General features: G+C 46.3%; 1 protein-coding gene across 2 annotated transcripts in view; it reads left to right on the forward strand.

Annotated features, from left to right (window-relative positions):
• TSPEAR (thrombospondin type laminin G domain and EAR repeats) overlaps positions 1–20,599 on the forward strand; it is a 143,234-nt gene that overhangs the window by 91,983 nt on the left and 30,652 nt on the right. For both annotated transcript variants that reach the window (XM_088474137.1, XM_088474138.1), the window contains one exon: positions 18,153–18,339. In XM_088474137.1, the coding sequence (XP_088330263.1) occupies positions 18,153–18,339 (187 nt within the window). The remainder of the gene's footprint in view (positions 1–18,152; positions 18,340–20,599) is intronic.

Raw genomic sequence — 20,599 nt, forward strand, 5'->3', positions numbered from 1 at the left:
TTTGTGCAAGGTGTACGTTATATTCAGCATCCCTTTGTTCCACTGGTGGCTCCTTGGGATTTGGCTGTGGTCCTTAGGGCTCTCCGAAGACCGCCATTTGATCCACTGGGCTCAGTGGATTTCAAATGACTTACGGCTAGGACTGTATTCCTTCTGGCCATTGATTTGGCCAGTAGGGTCGCAGAATGGGGGGCTCTGTCATGTAGACCTCCCCTTTTCTCATCTTTCCCAGGAACAGGACAGTGCTTTGCACTTGCCCTGGTTTTTTACCTATGGTGGTGTCTAGTTTACACATCAATGAGGAAATTATAGTACCGGCCTTTACTTCCCCAGTCCTGTCTGCTGGTGAGGCCTCCTTGGATGTGGTACGGGCTCTACGAATTTAAGTTGACCGTACCAGTCCATTTAGGAAATCAGACTCTCGGTTTTGTCCTTTCTGGTTTCCATAAAAAGGGTTGGCCTGCCACTACGCTAACTTTGGCAGGATGGATTCACAGGTCTTCCTGTTCCATCCTCTATTAAAGCTCTTCCACTAGGTCTGTGGGTCCTTCGTGGGCAGCTCGATGTGGTGCCTCAGCGGTGATTGGCAGCCACATGGTCATCTGTCCATATTTTTGTAAGGTATTATGCTTTTGATACCTTCGCCTCTCAGGATGCTTCCTTCGGGCAGCGGATTCTCCTTACAGCACAGGAGCATCCCCACCCTTAAAGGATACTGCTTTGGGACATCCCCAAGGTATCCTGTGGATACCCTATGGACCCTGAAGTAGAAAATATGAGATATGGTAAGAACTTACCCTTGTTATCTCTATTTCTATGAAGTCCATAGGGTTCCACAGGACTCCCGCCCTGTCGCACCTGTACTGCAGATGGGCTTTGATCTGGTCACCGGTTTCTCAGTCTCCTTCTGGTGAGAATGTGATTCTTGTGTGCTCCAGACTTTCTTCTCTCTTTGTTCTCCTCCTCCGGCCTATGGCTTGTTACGAAACTGAATTGCCTTGGCTTGGGGGTGGGGTATAGGAGAGGGACCCTGGTGCATCCTGGGAGGCTTAAAATTTATCTCTGTGGTGTCCGTGCCTGACGTCATCACCTATACCCCCAAGGTATCATGTGGAACCCTATGGACTTTGTAGAAATAGAGATAACAAGGGTAAGTTCTTACCATATCTCATATTATTTTGGGTTGTATCAAAAGGGGAGGCCAAGCCAGCAACATCCTGGGCACACAAAGAATCTGCATCTATTAAAGAATAGCAACAGTACGGTATTCTATACACACACTTACCGACCATTATCAGTAACAGGAGCATTACAGTACATTACATTATCAGTAACAAGAGCATTACAGTACATTACATTAGCAGGAGCATTACATCCCCGCAGGATGAACAAACCTGCGGGGTTGTGAAGTTTGGCAGAGTGCAGTAATACTAAGTAAACTCTTAATGCATTTTAGTTTGAAGTTTAATAAGTGTAGTACATGTTTGGCTATTACACCTTGGTGTGTGCTGCCATGGAGGCTTAATGAGGTTTCCTTGGCTGCTTCATGCCGACATACTAACCCATCCCTGGAATTTTGCTGTTACTAAATAATACAGTATATTTTAAGTTATTCTACAGCTTAGTCTGACCTTATATAGCATCCAGGTGTGTCTTCCCTCCTTGTCCTGGAGGTGGGGTGGATTCACCCCGCACTGTGTGCTACCATGGAGCAATCTGGGAAGCCTGATTAAAAGCTAATAATACATACCTCCCAACTGTCCCGCATTTATCGGGACAGTCCCGTTTTTCTGGGACTGTCCCGCCTGCGGGCCGCAGTGTCCCGCGGTGGGGGGAATCATTCACAGTAGGGGGAGCAGAGCGAGAATATTCACAGTAGGGGGGAAGCCCGGGGGCAGCCCAGCATCTCGGAGATGCTGGGCACACCCCATTAGTGATGTAAACGGGAGCGTGTCATCAGACCACGCCCATTTACGATCAGGACACGCCCCCTTTACGGGCGCGCGCGCATTCGGCACACGCAGGTCCCGACTCCTTAACTGAAACTGTTGGGAGGTATGAAAATACTTAGCTTTTCACTGTCCATTATATAGGATAAATAGTCAGCATTCCGCAAATAAAATATACTTTGTAAAGTTTATTAAATTAAATAAGCGATATGTAACTTTTGAAGAAGATGAGCATTAGATGTTGTTATTACTGTATAAGAAGTGGTCACTAACTAGAAACCTAAATTCTTGATTGAGACAAAAAAACAAAAACAAACCTTTTTTAAAGGTATATGCATTTGTTTCCTATGAAGGGAAAATCTGTTGGACAACAATCATGTAACAGAGGTCTGCCATTTGTGTTTGATAAAGCTGTGTTATAGTGTACCTGTTATTGCCTAATGGTGATGGCGGACATATTGTGTTTGATAAAGCTGTGTTATAGTGTACCTGTTATTGCCTAATGGTGATGGTGGCCATTTTGTGTCTGATAACGCTGTGTTATCGTGTACCTGTTATTGCCTCATGGTGATGGCGGACATATTGTGGGATGAATATGTACCCACAAGTGACCCGTTGGAGCTTACAGTCTAAGTGATCTATGTACTAAGCCTTGGAGAGAGAAAGTGGATGCAGATAAAGTACCAACCAATCAGCTCTGAATTTTCATTTTTCAACACAGCCTGGCACATGACCGTTAGGAACTGATTGGTTGGTACTTTATCTCCATCCACGGCTTAGTACATAGAATCCTGTATACCTTAATACACACCCACAAGAGTAAATGTTAGTCAGCAGCCAATTAACTTACCAGCATGTTTTTGGAGAGTAGGAGGAAAAAGCGGTACCTGCAGGAAACGCATGCAAACACAGTGAGTACGTACAAACTTCACACATATTAGTCAGGAATTGATCTCATGACCCCAGTCTGGTGAATCAACAATCCTTACTACCATGCCACCGTGCTGCTCCATGAAGCATGTTGAAGACTGGTAGTCTGTACAATAGTATAGCCTAGAAAATACCTGATCATTGTGGTCAGGTGACTGGTACATTGTAAATGAAAATTATATTGCACCCCATACTTGCCGACTTTTTGGCTAGAGGCCAGCCAGATCGGCATAGCGGGATGGGGGGGCAGTGTGGGGATTATGTGAGGGGCGCGGCATAGGGCCGCCTCCACTATACGATGCAGAGATTGGCAGCATTGTAAAGCGGAGGGCATTGTTACGATGGCGCAAATCACAGCCGATCACACCACCGGGAGATTTGAATGCTCTTCCGGGCTCCTGGGAGCAGCCCTTGAGATACAGCATCCATAAACACACAATTTAGACCTCTACGTGGACACATTTAATGATGACTTTTCTTGTTACTTTATACTTAGAATTTTTAATATTCACCTACTATTTGATCTATTTTACAAGATTCGCCAAGCTTTTTGTTTATCTTAGAGATGAGTTTATTGACCACACTAATGGTCAAACATATTGAACGCATGCCTGATTTAAAATTGTCATTGTGACGGATCAATCAGCAAATTATGGATTTTTCCTGACAAACAACCACTCTGGCAGAAACAAATAGCCAGTCACCTAATTAACTAGCTTTAAGATTCATAACATTTCCTTAGTGGGGTTAAGTGATATACAGTTAATGTAACAAAATAATAGGGGTGTGCACCGGCCACTTTTCGTGTTTTGGATCTGGATCTTTCTTCGTGTTTTGGATCTGGATTGGTTTTGCCAAAACCACCCTTCCGTGTTTTGGGTTCTGGGTTTTGTGTTTTGGATCTGTATTTTTTTTTTAAAAAGCATAAAAACAGCTAAAATCACAGAATGTGTTGGGTTTTCTGCTCCTATGCTATTATTAACCTCAATAACCTTAATTTCCACTAATTTCCAGTCTATTTTGAACACCTCACACCTCACAATAGTGTTTTTATGTCCAAAAGGTTGCACCGAGGTAGCTGGATGACTATGCTAAGCAACACGAGTGGGCGGCACAAACACGTGACCCATCTAGGAGTGATACTGCAGTGGCAGACAGGATGGCAGTTTGCATTATGTACAGTTTGGGGCCTAGTTTTTCAAAGAAAAAAAAGAGGTGCAAGATGGAATTGTCCTTGGGCCCTCCCACCCACCCTTATGTTGTATAAACAGGACATGCACACTTTAACAAAGCAATCATTTCAGCGCCAGGGTCTGCCACACGACTGTGGCTGAAATGATTGGTTCGTTTGGGCCCCCACAAAACAAGCTGGCAATTAATCTGTCCCTGCACAAACTGGCTCTACGAAGGCAAGATGTTGTCCTCATTCTCCTCATAAACCGATTCCTCACCCTCTTCAGTGTTGTGTACATCCTCATCCTCACAAAGTATTAACTCGTCCCCACTGGAATCCACCACCACAGGTCCCTCTGTACGTTCTGGAGGCTGGTCTCCCTGGAAGAGTTGATAATTCATTTTGATGAACATCATCTTCTCCACATTTTGTGGAAGCAACCTCCTACGCCTTTCGCTGACAAGGTTCCCGGCTGCACTAAACACTCTTTCGGAGTACACACTGGAGGGGGGGCAACTCAGGTAAAATAGAGCCAGTTTGTACAGGGGCCTCCAAATTGCCTCTTTTTCCTGCCAGTACAGGTACGGACTGTCTGACATGCCTACTTGGATGCTGTCACCGATGTAATCCTCCACCATTCTGTCAATGGTGACAGTATCATATGTAGTGACAGTAGACATGTCAGAAATTGTTGCCAGGTCCTTCAGTCCGGACCAGATGTCCAAACTTGGTCCTGTCTGCCCTGCATCACCGCCAGCGGGTTGCTTAGGATACCTAAGTTTTTTCCTGGCAGCCCCAGTTGCGGGAGAAAATGAAGAAGGAGCTGTTGACTTGTCACGTTCCGCTTCAGCTGACAGTGTGTAACCAGCAGGTCTTTGCACCTCTGCAGGCTTGTGTCGGCCGGAAAGAGAGACACCACATAGGCTTTAAACCTAGGATCGAGCACGGTGGCCAAAATGTAGTGGTCTGATTTCAACAGATTGACCACCCTGGAATCCTGGCAAAGCGAATGAAGGGCTTCATCCACAAGTCCCACATGCCGAGCGGAATCGCTCCGTCTTAGCTCCTCCTTCACTTTCTCCAGCTGCTTCTGCAAAAGCCTGATGAGGGGAATGACCTGACTCAAGCTGGCAGTGTCTGAACTGACTTCACGTGTGGCAAGTTCGAAAGGCTGGAGAACCTTGCACAACACGCAAATCATTCTCCACTGCGCTTGAGTCAGGTGCACACCCCCTCCTTTGCCTATGTCATAGGTGGATGTATAGGCTTGAATGGCCTTTTGCTGCTCCTCCATCCTCTGAAGCATATAGAGGGTTGAGTTCCAACGCGTCACAACCTCTTGCTTCAGGTGATGGCGGGGCAGGTTCAAGAGTGTTTGCTGGCGCTCCAGTCTTCGGCAAGCAGTCGCTGAATGGCGAAAGTGGCCAGAAATTTTTCGGGCCACCCAAAGCGTCTCCTGCACGCCCCTGTCGCTTTTCAGAAAATTCTGCACCACCAAGTTTATTGTGTGAGCAAAACATGGGACGTGCTGGAATTTGCCCAGATGTAATGCCCGCACAATATTGGTGGCGTTGTCAGATATCACAAATCCTCAGGAGAGTCTAAGTGGGGTAAGCCACTGGGCGATGATTTCCCTCAGTTTCTCTAAGAGGTTGTCGGCGGTGTGCCTCTTACTGAAACCGGTGATACACAGCGTAGCCTGCCTTGGAACGAGCTGGCGTTTCTGAGATGCTGCTACTGGTGACGCTGCTGCTGTTGCTGCATAAGGTGATACATCTACCCAGTGGGCTGTCACAGTCATATAGTCCTTAGTCTGCCCTGTTCCACTTGTCCACATGTCCGTGGTTAAGTGGACATTGTGTACAACGGCATTTTTCAGGACACTGAGGACACTTTTTCTGACGTTTCTGTACAGTCTCGGTATCGCCTGCCTAGTGAAGTGGAATCTAGACGGGATTTGGAACCGGGGACACACTACCTCCATCAATTGTCTAAATCCCACTGCACTGATGGCGGATACCGGACGCACGTCTAACACCAACATAGCAGTCAAGGCCTCAGTTATACGTTTTGCTTCAGGATGACTGCTGTCGTACTTCATCCTCCTCGCTAAGGACTGTTGGAGGGTCAATTGTTTAGTAAAAGTAGTGGTGTTCCTACTTCCTCTCTGGGATGATGAACGACTCCCAGCAACAGCAGCAGCAGTAGGCGTAGCAATGCAGGATCCTCCGGAGGAATCCCGGATAGGAGAGTCAGTCATGCCAGTGACATGGCCTGCAGGACTACTTCTGATCCTGGCTAAGGAGGAAATTGACGAGGAGGGAGTTGACTGTGTGGTTTGCAGGCGCTTGAATACAACAGGACAACGGGATTTAGGTGTCCCTGGACTGCTTACGGTCTTAGCCAAAGTTTCTGAACTTGACAGTAACTTATTATGAACGCGCTGCAGGTGCCGTATAAGGGAGGATGTTCCTAGGTGGTTAACGTCCCTACCCCTACTTATTCCACTTTTACATATGGTACATATGGCAAGACAGTTGTTGTCCGGATTTGGATAGAAATATTGCCAGACCAAAGAGGTGGAATGTTTGGTGGTCTGCCCAGGCATGACCGTGATGGGCTTTTTCATCCCACGGACAACAACTGTCTCCCCCGGAGCCTGATTTAAACAAACCACATCACCATCAGAATCCTCCTCGCCATCTTCCTCCTCAGCGCCAGCTACACCAGTATCCTCATCCTGTTGTACTTCAACAGTGACATCTTCAATTTGCATATCAGCAAGTGGACTGTGGGTGCTCCTTTCAGCACTTGCAGGGGGCGTGCAAATGGTGGAAAGAGCCACCTCTTCCCGTCCAGTGCTGGGAAGGTCAGGCATCGCAACCGCCACCACACTTGGACTCTCCTTGGGGATTTGTGATATCTTCTTAGAACGCACAGTTCTTCGCTGTGCTTTTGCCAGCTTAACTCATTTGATTTTTTTAGTGGGAGGAGGGCTTCCATCGTCATGTGAAGCTGAACCACTAGTCATGAACATAGGGAAAGACCTTAGCCGTTCCTTGCCACTCCGTGTCATAAATGGCATATTGGCAAGTTTACGTTTCTCTTCAGATGATTTAAATGTTTTTTTTAAGGTCATTTTCCTGAACTTTGTCATTTGGGATTGTATGTGGCTTCTACTATGACATTGGGCATCGGCCTTGGCAGACGACGTTGATGGCATGTTATCGTCTATGTCATGACTAGTGGCAGCAGCTTCAGCACTAGGAGGAAGTGGTTCTTGATCTTTCTCTATTTTATTTTTATCGGAGAAAGTTTGGTCCTCCATTTATGTTATATCGATTTGATATATACGTGCGGCTAAGGCGCACACAAACACAGAAAATATTTTTTTATTTTTGCTGGAGAGTAGTGCACTTTGTGGGTTACACTACCCTTTAAGAAATGAGCCAGCCGGCTCTTTACTTATGACACAGGCGCACGCTTGGCACTACTTTGTTGATGCACGTGCGGCTACTGCGCACACAATTCACAAACACAGAAAATATTTTGTTATTTGGTTTGGAGTGTACTTTGGGGGTTACAGCACCCTTTAACGGTCAAGCCAGCCGGTCCTTTACTTATGACACAGGCGCACGCTTGGCACTACTTTGTTGATGCACGTGCGGCTACTGCGCACACAATTCACAAACACAGAAAAAATATATTTTTTTATAGCACTTGGGGGGAGCACCCCTGACGGACAGAGCACCCCCTGGACAACGCTACAGCACCCCTTTAGGACTGGGACACTGCACAGGACTTTGGAGTGGACACAGCCCCTATGGAGAACTGACTGCACAACACAGTCCAGCCAGCCCCTATGGACTTTGAAGTAGTGGACACAGCCCCTATGGACTACAGCAGCACAGCGCAGCACAACACTACTCTGCACTACACTACACAGCCCAGCCAGCCCTAACTCCCACCCTCCCTCTTCACTGTCCACAGCCGAGTGAGAAAATGGTGCCGACGCGGGTACCTTATATAAGATCCAAAACCCGCGAGACCCGGAAGGCGGGATGATGACGTTTTGCCTCGATTTCAGATCCGAGTCAGGCGGGAAAAGTCGAGCCTGACTCGGATCGGCCTCGGATCGGGGGGGCTCTGGGGGGTTCGGATTTCAGAAATCCGAACCCGCTCACCCCTACAAAATAAGTACATATTCAGATCTATCCTCATACACCTTGCATATATACGCCATATGGTACGAGACGCCTGGCCCGAGAGGTATAGCATACCGTCTTATTTATACATTAAGTGGTCTATTTACTAAGCAGTGTTAGGAGACAGAGTGAAAAGTGATAAGGTGCCAGCCAATCAGCTCCTAACTGTCATCTCACAGGCTGTGTTTGAAAAATGACAGTTGGGAGCTGATTGGCTGGCACCTTATCACTTTTCACTCTGTCTCCTAACACTGCTTAGTAACTAGACCCCTCAGTATCTTATTGCATCACGGATTCAGCAAAAAGCCGCTCACTGTACACCAGAAACGCTGGGCTGCGACTTTAATCGCACATGAATTAGTTTTAAAGTAACACATACAGAATCGCAGATGAAGCACAATGGAGCTTGGCGTGAGAAAAACCCGCGGCGGCTGCATTGTAGCACTGCGTATACATATTCAGACTCAGACAGATGTACGAGCGTCGCACATTAAATTGATCAGTGCAATCAAGCAGAGTAGTTTTGTCACTTCCAGCTGTTTTATTTATGCAAATAAGATGTACATTTTGAGTGAAATAGACACTTGGAGCGGCTGAGTTGCCCGGGACCTGGCGCAGTGAGATGGGCTGTTTGGCGTGACTGAAGCCGCAGTGTATGAGGACCCATCTGTGTAAAACCTATAATTAATGTATAGGCAGAAAAGCTTGTGACTCTCGGACTTGCAAACGAGTCAGAACCTTTAAATGCAAAACATGGTTTTATTTGATGGTTTTGTATGGTATGTTTAATAATATACCACATAATTTAATTTATAGCGTAGTTGCCGATCTTTGGGCTGCTCATTCCATGAGGGGGCAACTAGGACAGATTTGCGGTGGAGAAGGTGTGGGTGGTGTCAATGGGCGTGATGATCCAATCACATCATTCTGGCCCCACCCCAGCTGTACAATGCCACGATTACCTGCATTGATTGGCTGGACCGCCCACTTTTCTCAGAAAATGGGTGGCCTTGGGAGCCATCCAGCCAATTCAGGAGAGTAGGCGTGTATGATTTATAGCTTCCAGCTCTCATCCTAACCTGCTGCTCCATGCTTCTTCCTCTCTGTCTACCCCATTTGTGTCACTCCTGTCTGTCTGCCCCTCCCGTTTAGAATGTAAGCTCTCACGAGCAGGGCCCTCTTCCCTCATGTGCTTTTGCTTCCCTTACTCCTACGATCATCTACTCCAAACTCTCCACAAGTGCACCAAATACTTGGCTGCTGAGGCCCTGCTGCTTTTTTGAGTGTCATAATCGCTATTGCAGTAATATTTACAAACTATGGAACTGATTCAGACCCGCTCCCTAAGATGCGTTCGCTCATAGCTGGCCGATTTTCGCATGCATCGCAGTGCGCGTGCGCAAACCAGTGCGAGAGATCGGGAAGCGTTCGCTCGCTGGGCATAGACAGCTCAGCAAAGTGGGTGACAGGAGAAGCCGTTTGTGGGTGGTAACAGGGCCTGGCCATTAATAACAGGGGAGTGGAAGTGCAAACGCAGGCGTGCCTGAGCATCTTAACTCCGTTTCAGAGGCGTCCATAATTAACCGGCAGCATCATAGTACACTTCACCTGGTTGAATTTTACGATGGTGTCCGATGTACCGATGGTTGCATACACTTCCTGGAGATGATGTGCGCAAGTGGGCGTCTTAAGACAGGCTGGTGGGTGTCTACATACACAAAGCGATCGCAGACCAAGATATAGTGGGTGTGTTTATGTCTTGCCGTGCGATCGCCTGCCTTGCTGGGTGTGCGCTGGATTTTCATACGCTGGGTGCGAGCATACGCATCTAGCGAGCGGGTCTGAATGGAGCCCTGTGTCCCTGTCCTGCATTGTTATGTACTGTAAGTCGCTGTTTTCTTGTGTGCTCATTTGTTCAAGTACTTTGTGAGGCACTTCGGAACCCTTGTGGCGCCATATAAATAAAGTAAAATAATAATAGTAATAAGTCCTAATTAAAAATGGAGAGACATACATGCAAGAGTGTAACTAGACATTTGTGGGTCCCACAGCAAGTTTTTGTAAGGGCTTAACCATTGTAGTGGACGATTGTGAAAAACTCATATACAGTATAAACAGCCGACTTTGCAGATCTCATTTATGTATGCAAAGTCTGCACCTTTCTGTGTAACTGTACAAGCAGACAAATGCAATGCAAATAAACCCGGGCGACTCATTCATGTAATGCTGTGTGTAATGTAAGAATGGACCTTTAAAGACACAAATTAGAAAATGTGTACATAGCTGTGGATGATTGGGTAAGACACTTGCTTTTTTGTTTTGGTATTCACTGCGGCTTCAGCACAGATTATCGTGGGTTTTTTCTACTTTATGATTAATGGTTTTCAACAGGCGAGCTTAATGTGGTTGTTTTGTTCCCACCTCTTCCTGTCAGTTTGTTGTGACTATTGTTTCAATGACATGGGGAAATCGTTCTCAAAAGGAAATTATACCTTGCCTTTTAGACCTTAATCTGGCCACCAAAATGTATTAACAAAGTAAAATAAAATTATAGAGCACAGATATTTTGCTGCTGCTGCAACAGGAACTAGTTACACATTGGTGTTGCTATCCTTATCCCTATTACAGCACTGAGGACCTGATTCAGACCCGCTCGCTAAGTTGCGCTCGCTCGCTGAGCGACTTTCGCCCATCTGCGCATGCGTATAATTCACAGTGCACGTGCACAAGCCATTCTTTGCGATCTGATTTTGGTTGCTCGTAAGCCACTATCAGGTCACTAGTTTGAGTGACAGATATCGCCGTTTGTGAGTGGTAACAGGGGAAGGTGCTTATGAACGGGGGAGTGGTGTTGTGAACACAGGCGTGTCAGGCCGCCAAAACGCCGTTTAAAGGGCGTGCATAATTAGCAAAGTATCGTCATTGTACCTGTCACCGGCATGTATTTCATCCCGTACTGATCTCGGTGCTTGCGGCGTTGAAAGGCAACCCAAAGGGCTGCGAGCAGCTCCGATGGCTCACGATTGTCCCGATTAATCAAACATTTCCCAGAGATGACGTGTGTTGCGAGTGGCAAGGGGGCGTCTTCAGACACTTGCGAGCGCACTTTGCCGTAGCTCGCTAACACATAGTGGGCGACCTTACGCGACGCAATGTGAGCGCTTAATTTAAATATCCAGCCCCCTTTTTCCAGCGAGCGATCTCATCTTGCGAGCGGGTCTGAATGAGCTCCTGAGTTTGAAGTAGGCGCTATCACACTGGTTCATACATTTCACTGAAGGGGTAGATTTCCTAACCCGCAGTTTGTCAAACCTGCCGGTGATTGGTGACTTTGGCCCGTATTCAATTAGAGGCGAAAAGCCTCGTTCTGCAAAAAGATTTTGCCAATGCGCAGTTTTCGTCTGTTTCGGAAGCATCGCCTTATTCAATTCCAGGACGTTTTCGCCTAGGCGAAAACTCCATAGGCAAAAGCAGGCAAAAAAGAAGTGGGGTACAAATGTGGGGACTAGGTTCAGAACCCTTTGGACCCCCCCCCCTAATGATTAATTAGGCTTAAAGAAATGTATCTTAATTCACCCCAAAAAAGAGGTAAGTTTTGGGCGAAAATGTAAAAAGTGTTGGAAAATGGGTCTAAAGTACTGGGACAGGTATTTTGGGGTGCTGTATGGATGGGACAGGTGTATAGGATTACAGGTGGCTGCAGCAGGTGTATTTTTAAAATTTTTTAATCTGCACTTTATAGACACAAAAAATATACTAGTACCCATTTACAAGTACCCCCAAAGTAACTACAGCAATTATTTTTCCCAAAAGAAATTGCATTCTGTCATTTTTCCCCACTAATGCAAATGTCCATATAACAGCCCTTTGACTCTTGAATTTAAGTACCCTAGTTACTTTTATAAGGGTTATTACTACACTTCCATATTAATTCCCCATGTCAGTTATGCTTTTTAGGGGCTGCAGACTGATTTCCCCCAAAAAAGCTGTCCATTTCGCTGTTCACTGCATTCGCACATATGCGTTTTCGCCTGTTTTGCAATTGAAAAGGGCGAAAAGCGGGGACGCGCATAGTGAAAGTACGCGAAAACTTTGCTTCAAAACAGGCGAATGTTTCTAAAACATGGTGCTTTTTTGCTGATCTCGGCTCTTTGCGGCTAATTGAATCCGACCCTTTGACCGATTGTAACAGAAATAGTTACTAAACTAGCCTGGTTTGGCAGTTGTCGCTTTAAATTAGGGGTGAGCGGGTTCGGATTTCTGAAATCCGAACCCCCCCGAGCCCCCCCGATCCGAGTCCGATCCGAATCAGGCTCGACTTTTCCCGCCTGACTCGGATCTGAAATCGAGGCAAAACGTCATCATCCCGCCTTCCGAGTCTCGCGGGTTTTGGATCCTATATAAGGTACCCACGTCGGCGCCATTTTCTCACTCGGCTGTGGACAGTGAAGAGGGAGGGTGGGAGTTAGGGCTGTGTAGTGTAGTGTAGTGTAGTGTAGTGCTGCTGTTGTCCACTACTTCAAAGTCCATAGGGGCTGGCTGTGTTGTGCTGTGCTGCTGTTGTTAATAGGGGCTGTGTCCACTACTTCAAAGTCCATAGGGGCTGGCTGGACTGTGTTGTGCAGTCAGTTCTCCATAGGGGCTGTGTCCACTCCAAAGTCCTGTGCAGTGTCCCAGTCCTAAAGGAGTGCTGCAGTGTTGTCCAGGGGGTGCTCTGTCCATCAGGGGTGCTCCCCCCAAGTGCTAAAAAAATAATATATTTTCTGTGTTTGTGAATTGTGTGCGCAGTAGCCGCACGTGCATCAACAAAGTAGTGCCAAGCGTGCGCCTGTGTCATAAGTAAAGGGCCGGCTGGCTTGACCGTTAAGGGTGCTGTAACCCCCGAAAGTACACTCCAGTCCAAACCAAAAAAAAAATTATTTTCTGTGTTTGTGAATTGTGTGCGCAGTAGCCGCACGTGCATCAACAAAGTAGTGCCAAGCGTGCACCTGTGTCATAAGTAAAGGGCCGGCTGGCTTGACCGTTAAGGGTGCTGTAACCCCCGAAAGTACACTCCAGTCCAAACCAAAAAAAAAATTATTTTCTGTGTTTGTGAATTGTGTGCACTGTGGCTGCACGTGCATCAACAAAGGAGCAGCGCCAAGCGTGCGCCTGTGTCCCATAAGTAAAGAGCCGGCTGGCTCATTTCTTAAAGGGTGGTGTAACCCACAAAGTGCACTACTCTCCAGCAAAAATAAAATAATATTTTCTGTGTTTGTGTGCGCTTTAGCCGCATGTATATATATCAATATAACATAAATGGAGGACCAAACTTTCTCCGATAAAAATAAAATAGGGAAAGATCAAGAACCACTTCCTCCTAGTGCTGTTGCTGCTGCTGGGAGTTGTTCATCATCCCAGAGAGGAAGTAGGAACATCACTACTTTTACTAAACAATTGACCCTCCAACAGTCCCTAGCGATGAGGATGAAGTACGACAGCAGTCATCCTGGAGCAAAACGTATAACTGAGGCCTTGACTGCTATGTTGGTGTTAGACGTGCGTCCGGTATCCGACATTAGTGCAGTGGGATTTAGACAATTGATGGAGGTAGTGTGTCCTCGGTTCCAAATCCCGTCTAGATTCCACCTGCATCCTTAAAGCAGCAGCGACAAGCGTGCGTCTGTCTGTTAAAGGGTGGTGACACCCTCAAAGTGTGCTACACAAACAATTAAAATATTGTTCTTTTTTTTTCTGTCTTTGTGAATTGTGTGGGCTGTAGCCGCACCTGCATCCTTAAAGCAGCAGCGACAAGCGTGCGTCTGTCTGTTAAAGGGTGGTGACACCCTCAAAGTGTGCTACACAAACAATTAAAATATTGTTCTTTTTTTTTCTGTCTTTGTGAATTGTGTGGGCTGTAGCCGCACCTGCATCCTTAAAGCAGCAGCGACAAGCGTGCGTCTGTCTGTTAAAGGGTGGTGACACCCTCAAAGTGTGCTACACAAACAATTAAAATATTGTTCTTTTTTTTTCGGTCTTTGTGAAATGTGTGGGCTGTAGCCGCACCTGCATCCTTAAAGCAGCAGCGACAAGCGTGCGTCTGTCTGTTAAAGGGTGGTGTAACTCTCAAAGTGCTCCAAAAAATAAAAAACTATTTTTTTAATGTGTTTGTGACTTGTGTGCGATGTAGCCACACTTGCATCCTCAAAGCAGCAGCGACAAGTGTGCGTCTGTCTGTTAAAGGGTGGTGACACCCTCAAAGTGTGCTACACAAACAATTAAAATATTGTTCTTTTTTTTTCTGTCTATGTGAATTGTGTGGGCTGTAGCCGCACCTGCATCCTTAAAGCAGCAGCGACAAGCGTGCGTCTGTCTGTTAAAGGGTGGTGACACCTCAAAGTGTTCTACACAAACAATTAAAATATTGTTCTTTTTTTTTTGGTCTTTGTGAATTGTGTGGGCTGTAGCCGCACTTGAATCCTCAAAGCAGCAGCGACAAGCGTGCGTCTGTCTGTTAAAGGATTACATCGGTGACAGCATCCAAGTAGGCATGTCAGACAGTCCGTACCTGTACTGGCAGGAAAAAGAAGCAATTTGGAGGTCCCTGTACAAACTGGCTCTATTTTACCTGAGTTGCCCCCCCTCCAGTGTGTACTCCGAAAGAGTGTTTAGTGCAGCCGGGAACCTTGTCAGCGAAAGGCGTAGGAGGTTGCTTCCACAAAATGTGGAGAAGATGATGTTCATAAAATGAATTATCAACTCTTCCAGGGAGACCAGCCTCCAGAACGTACAGAGGGACCTGTGGTTCCAGCAGGGACGAATTAATACTCTGTGAGGATGAGGATGTACACACTGAAGAGGGTGAGGAATCGGTGGATGAGGAGGATGAGGATGACATCTTGCCTCCATAGAGCCAGTTTGTGCAGGGACAGATAAATTGCCAGCTTGTTTTGTGGGGGCCCAAACGAACCAATCATTTCAGCCACAGTTGTGTGGCAGACCCTGGCGCTGAAATGATAGGTTTGTTAAAGTGTGCATGTCCTGTTTATACAACATAAGGGTGGGTGGGAGGGCCCAAGGACAATTCCATCTTGCACCTCTTTTTTTTCTTTGCATTATGTACAGTTTGGGGCCTAGTTTTTCAATGCCATCCTGTCTGCCACTGCAGTTTCACGCCTAGATGGGTCACGTGTTTGTGCCGCCCACTTGTGTCGCTTAGCATAGTCATCCAGCTACCTCGGTGCAACCTTTTGGACATAAAAACACTATTGTGAGGTGTGAGGTATTCAGAATAGACTGGAAATGAGTGGAAATTAAGGTTATTGAGGTTAATAATAGCATAGGAGCAGAAAAACCTACAAATTCTGTGATTTTAGCTGTTTTTATGCTTTTTTTCAAAAAAATACAGATCCAAAACACAAAACCCAGAACCCAAAACACGCAAGGGTGGTTTTGGCAAAACCAATCCAGATCCAAAACACGAAGAAAGATCCAGATCCAAAACCAAAACACAAAACACGAAAAGTGGCCGGTGCACACCCCTACTTTAAATCCATTGATCATCGGGGGCTTTGACAATATCTACCCCAAGGACTCTCCAAGTTAACAGTCTGACTCTTACTGTATATCCCCGGGCTCTGAGTTAGAGGTTGAATAGGACCCTTGTACATGAACGGTTTAAAAGGCAGTTTAGTTGTTAGGGGCATGTGTATTACGGACATTGGCGTATCTATAATGTGTGCAGACACAGGTCCCTGGTTCCAGAGAGGCCCACACCACACACCCAGCACCCATGTTATTTTATACTTACCTCTTTGAAGCCCTGCATTGGCTGGTGCTGCAGACAGAAATCACCTGGAAAATGGCGTGGTGGCCATAGTCCTGGAGATTGGCGCATGTGCAATAGAGAAGCCCCCAGGAACAATTTCCCGGGCTTGTTGGAGGGGCCCGGGTCCGACGCCCTTCCCCCCACTTAACTGTCGGCAGCAGCCTCTCTTCCCAGCCCGACACACACTGCTGTGTGCTGGGCTGCAGTGAGGTCAGGGAGGCTGCTGTCTCCTCTGCCTGTATGGGGGGGGGACCCTTGCTGTACAAGGACTGTGAATTGTTATTGTATCATGCCACTACAGTGGAAGAGCTAAGCAGCCTTGTGCTTACTTGATAACTAACGGCGAAGAAGGGAGTTAATACTCCTTGCCGCATTAGGGGGCGCTGTTTTCTTTAGGTCAGTGTTATTTTGCCTCATTATATAATAAGTGCTGATAATTTGAGGCCTGAAAGTTCTGATCTCTGAGTTACTATCGAGACCCTTGTTTTGCGTTGTCCTAAACTCTAGTCAATGACCAAATGTTGACCTATTTGATAGGATTATAGATTTTGAAACACATTAAGCTCAGCAAAGGTATCAAGTAAGAGATCTTCTTAACATTTGTGAAGACTAAAGTGCTGTAATATGGATTTATTTTTCAGACTTGTGTATAAATGAAAGCTTCCAATGGTAAGCCACTGACTATGCATAGCACACACACGTATAGGGTGGGGAGAGCTACTACTCACACATAGAGGCCCCGGGGCCTGTAAGGAAGGCATGCCATTTTGTGAATGACTCAATATACCCCCGTGTAATGATTAATATTGCTCAGGTGGCTTACCCAGCAATCATTAAGCAAGTTTTAAATCTGCTTTGTCTCTATTTCACCTCCAGAAATCCTTGGCAAGCATTTTATGTTTTGGAGTTGTGCAATCTTTCATCTACTCTCTTTGTACTGCAAATTGTTTGAGATAAGTTTTCCTTAAGAAAATTCTCATTTCCATAAGTATCTCTCTAAGGGGTAAATTTACTAAAGGGAGAGTTTTTAGAAGTGAGTTTTAAAATTGATGTTGCCCATGGCAACCAATCAAATTCTACTGAACATTTAACTAGCACCTTCTAGAAGATTATAGCTAGAATCTGATTGGTTGCTATGGGCAACATCACTTTTAAAAATCACTTCTAAAAACTCTCACTTTAGTAAATTTACCTCCTAAGATCTTGGAACCAAGTAACATCTGTACAAAGGGCCTGATTCAGAGCCGGACGCTATTTGCGCTCGCTCGTTCAGAAAAAGGGTCCGGATATTTAAATAGAGTGCTCGCTCTTTGCGGTCTGTTGACGCCTCTGTCTGAACGAACGAACGATTTAAAAAAAAAACGCCCCCTGGCCGCTCGCATCCTACGTCATCTCCGCTTTTTATTAGATTAATCGAGTACATCGAAAGGTGTATGAACTGCTTGCAGTGCTTGTGGTAGCATTTTCCTACCGCAATCATGCGAGCAGTTCAGGCTAAAAGACAACCAAGTGACGTGGTCAATGACGCTGCTTTGTTAATTATGCAGACCCTTAAAACGCCCGTTTTGACCGTTTGGCACGCCTGCGTTCGGATCTCCACTCCCCGTTTTCAAGCACCTTCCCCTGTTACCACCCACAAACGCCTCATTCTGTCACTCAAATTAGCAGGCATTCGCTATTTTGCTAGCACACAATTTCCGACCGCAATGACTGGTTCGCGCATGCGTATTACAACCCATACGCATGCGCAGTTGTGCGAACATCGCTCGGAGCGAACGAGCGGCCGCTTACGAGCGGCTCTGAATCAGGCCCAAAGTGCGAATATGCAAAGCGGAACCATGACTTACGGACCAGTCGCTGAGAAGCCGCATTTCAAAATATCTCTAAGTAGAAGGATTGCGTCAATCTCTACATTATCCATATGAATTAAGAGGAGAGGTAGAATCAATTTATGGCTGATTAGCTGCTAAGCACAAGGATGAATACAGTTTATCCTTACCTAATCTGTGTAATAATAACTCAGGGTTCTGTCTAATTTATAATTAAATGCATTTTTTTTTTTCTAATTGATTGTTAATTTTCTTAAGATATTCTTAGCCTTGGCGAACTTTGAGAAGAATGACGATGGGGAGGAGCTGTCAGTCATTTACAAATGGAATCCAAAGAAAACAAAATTCCTCCCGTATCAGAGTATACGGACGTATAGTGCACGCGATTGGGAGGCGTTTCACATCGAAGGAGAGACGTTTTTGGCTGTTGCCAACCACAGAGAAGGTATTGCTCCCGCTATGTTTGTTCCATACCAGAATGTGAGTTACAGTCACCTCTAATACCTACAGTATCTCTTATAAACCTATTGTGACGTTCGCATCAATTTAACTTGGTTCAAAGTGATTTGTCTGATTTTCCTCTTGTAATGACACCAATTTACTTACCAAAATTAGAGTAAAATTTGATTTGAAAGACTTTTTGCTTTGGGTACGTGGTTTGTAGTCGGCTGTATTACCTTGAAATAATAAAGAAAGGCAGTTATAAGGACTGTGGATGAGTTAAGGTGTTCTTGATAGCATTAATTCAAGTTTCCTCCTCTTTCAATGGGGCCCATTTATCAATTATCAGGTTCTAGAGCCGATAATTATCATTTCTTATCGCCGCTATTAGTTGCAATAAGAAATGATAGAGCAACTGGATGCATGAAAATACAACCGCAGTGGGGGCTCTGAAAGGGGTGTGATATGTATTACAATTCCCAACAGCGGCTGCCCGACAAAGGAGGAAATCCAGATCGCCCTAAAGGTAAGTATTACTATTTACTAACCTAACCCCCCTAGCCCTAACCTTCCTTAGGGGTGCCTAACCCTAACCTCTCCCCCTGTGCCTAACCCTAACCCCCCTCTAAGTGCCTAAACCTAACCCCCCCTTCCCCGCTGCCTAAACCCCCGGGGGGGTGCCTAACCCTAACCTCCCCCCGGGGGTGCCTAACCCTAACCTCCCCCTAGCCTAACCATAACCTCCCGGGGGGGTGCCTAACCCTAAGTCCCCCCTGGGAGCCCTAACCCTCCCCCCCCCCCCCGGCAGCTGTCCACTGCGGCGCCAGGCATCCGCTCGATCCGGATGCCGGACGCCGGTTTCCCGACGTCGGGCAAATGACAGGCGTCTAGATTTAGACGCCTGTCATTCGTCCCTAGTCGGGATAAAGCAGTCTGGAAGCCGGCGGTCGGCATTTAGACCGTCTGGTTCCAGACTACATCCCTCCGAAAGGAACCATTCCCTGCCGCGTGTTAGAAGTGAAGTGATTGCTAATGTGATCACTATACTACTTTCGGGAGCCTGGCGCCATTCTGTACATGCACGGTCTGCTGTTAGAGCAGAGAGAGTCGGGGAGGGATATTATGGATACCTCTTCTGGTACTCTTTGTGTAAAGTTGCCCATAGGCTAAAATGGTATATTAGCTACCGAGCAAAGCATTCCAGAGTATAATAAATTTGGCAAATGAACAGCACCCATTATCATCTATGGGAGATGCTTTTGCAATCAAAAACAGGGGATTACAGCAGATATTTGCAATATCTGCTGCAGTCCCGCATAGATGAAGTTGGGGGATATTTAATATTTGTGTGTACCCCTACTGAAAACACACGGGGGGGGGGGACCTGCAAATATTGATTCATAAATAGGCCCCGATACCTGTTCTACTCATCCATAGCTCATTAGTGGTTGCAGACAGGTTCTGCTATCAGAATTATATGAGACTTGGACAGTGGGCCTCATTCAGAGACGGACGCTCTGAAAGAGCGCTCGCTCTGAATCTGGGCGTTTTTTTTTTTTTTTTTTGGTGCGGCCTCTGGCCGCTCGCTTAGCTGTGGTGACCACCCACAGCTATTGCGAGAAGCCAGGTGATGGTCGCGATGGTCGCGTGCGGTTGTGTTGACATATTCTCACTGAAGTTTGCCTACGTGAGAACGCCACGTCACTGCCTAGTTACACTGCTTCAGTCGTAACCGGTGATGAGCCTGGAACGTGTGTTTGACTCTGCTTCATCCATACTTGTGTGCGCTCGATTCCAGAGCACACAAAATATGTTCCGCAAATAGGCGTACGTTCAGTTCCTCATCTGGTGCTCTGTCATGATATACGCTGGGGAAGATTTAATAACATGATGCAAAGAATAATAATGATCTATATAATAAATGTATGACATCTCATGTCAGCCAATGAGGCATTAGTTTTCAGTCATCTAAATTTGGTGAGAATAATGAATGCTGTATTGGTTACTGTGGGTCACAGCACGTCATTGCTCTTTGCGCCATTTTATTATACAAGAATGATGTGAAGTGTGACATTAACCTAGCGGGAAGCTGATTCAGATTTGGGAATAGAGGCCCTGATTCAGAGCAGAACGCTCGCTCTGAATCAGGGCCGTCCTATTTAAATGTGGAGCGGCCTTATGGACGCTCGCATAGCTGTGGGTTACCACCCACAGCTCATGCGAGCGTCCATGATGATGGTCGCAATGGTCAAGACCATCGCGAC

Source organism: Taudactylus pleione, unplaced genomic scaffold, assembly GCF_031769625.1.
Source record: "Taudactylus pleione unplaced genomic scaffold, aTauple2 ptg000147l, whole genome shotgun sequence".
Classification (NCBI taxonomy): Eukaryota; Metazoa; Chordata; class Amphibia; order Anura; family Myobatrachidae; genus Taudactylus; species Taudactylus pleione.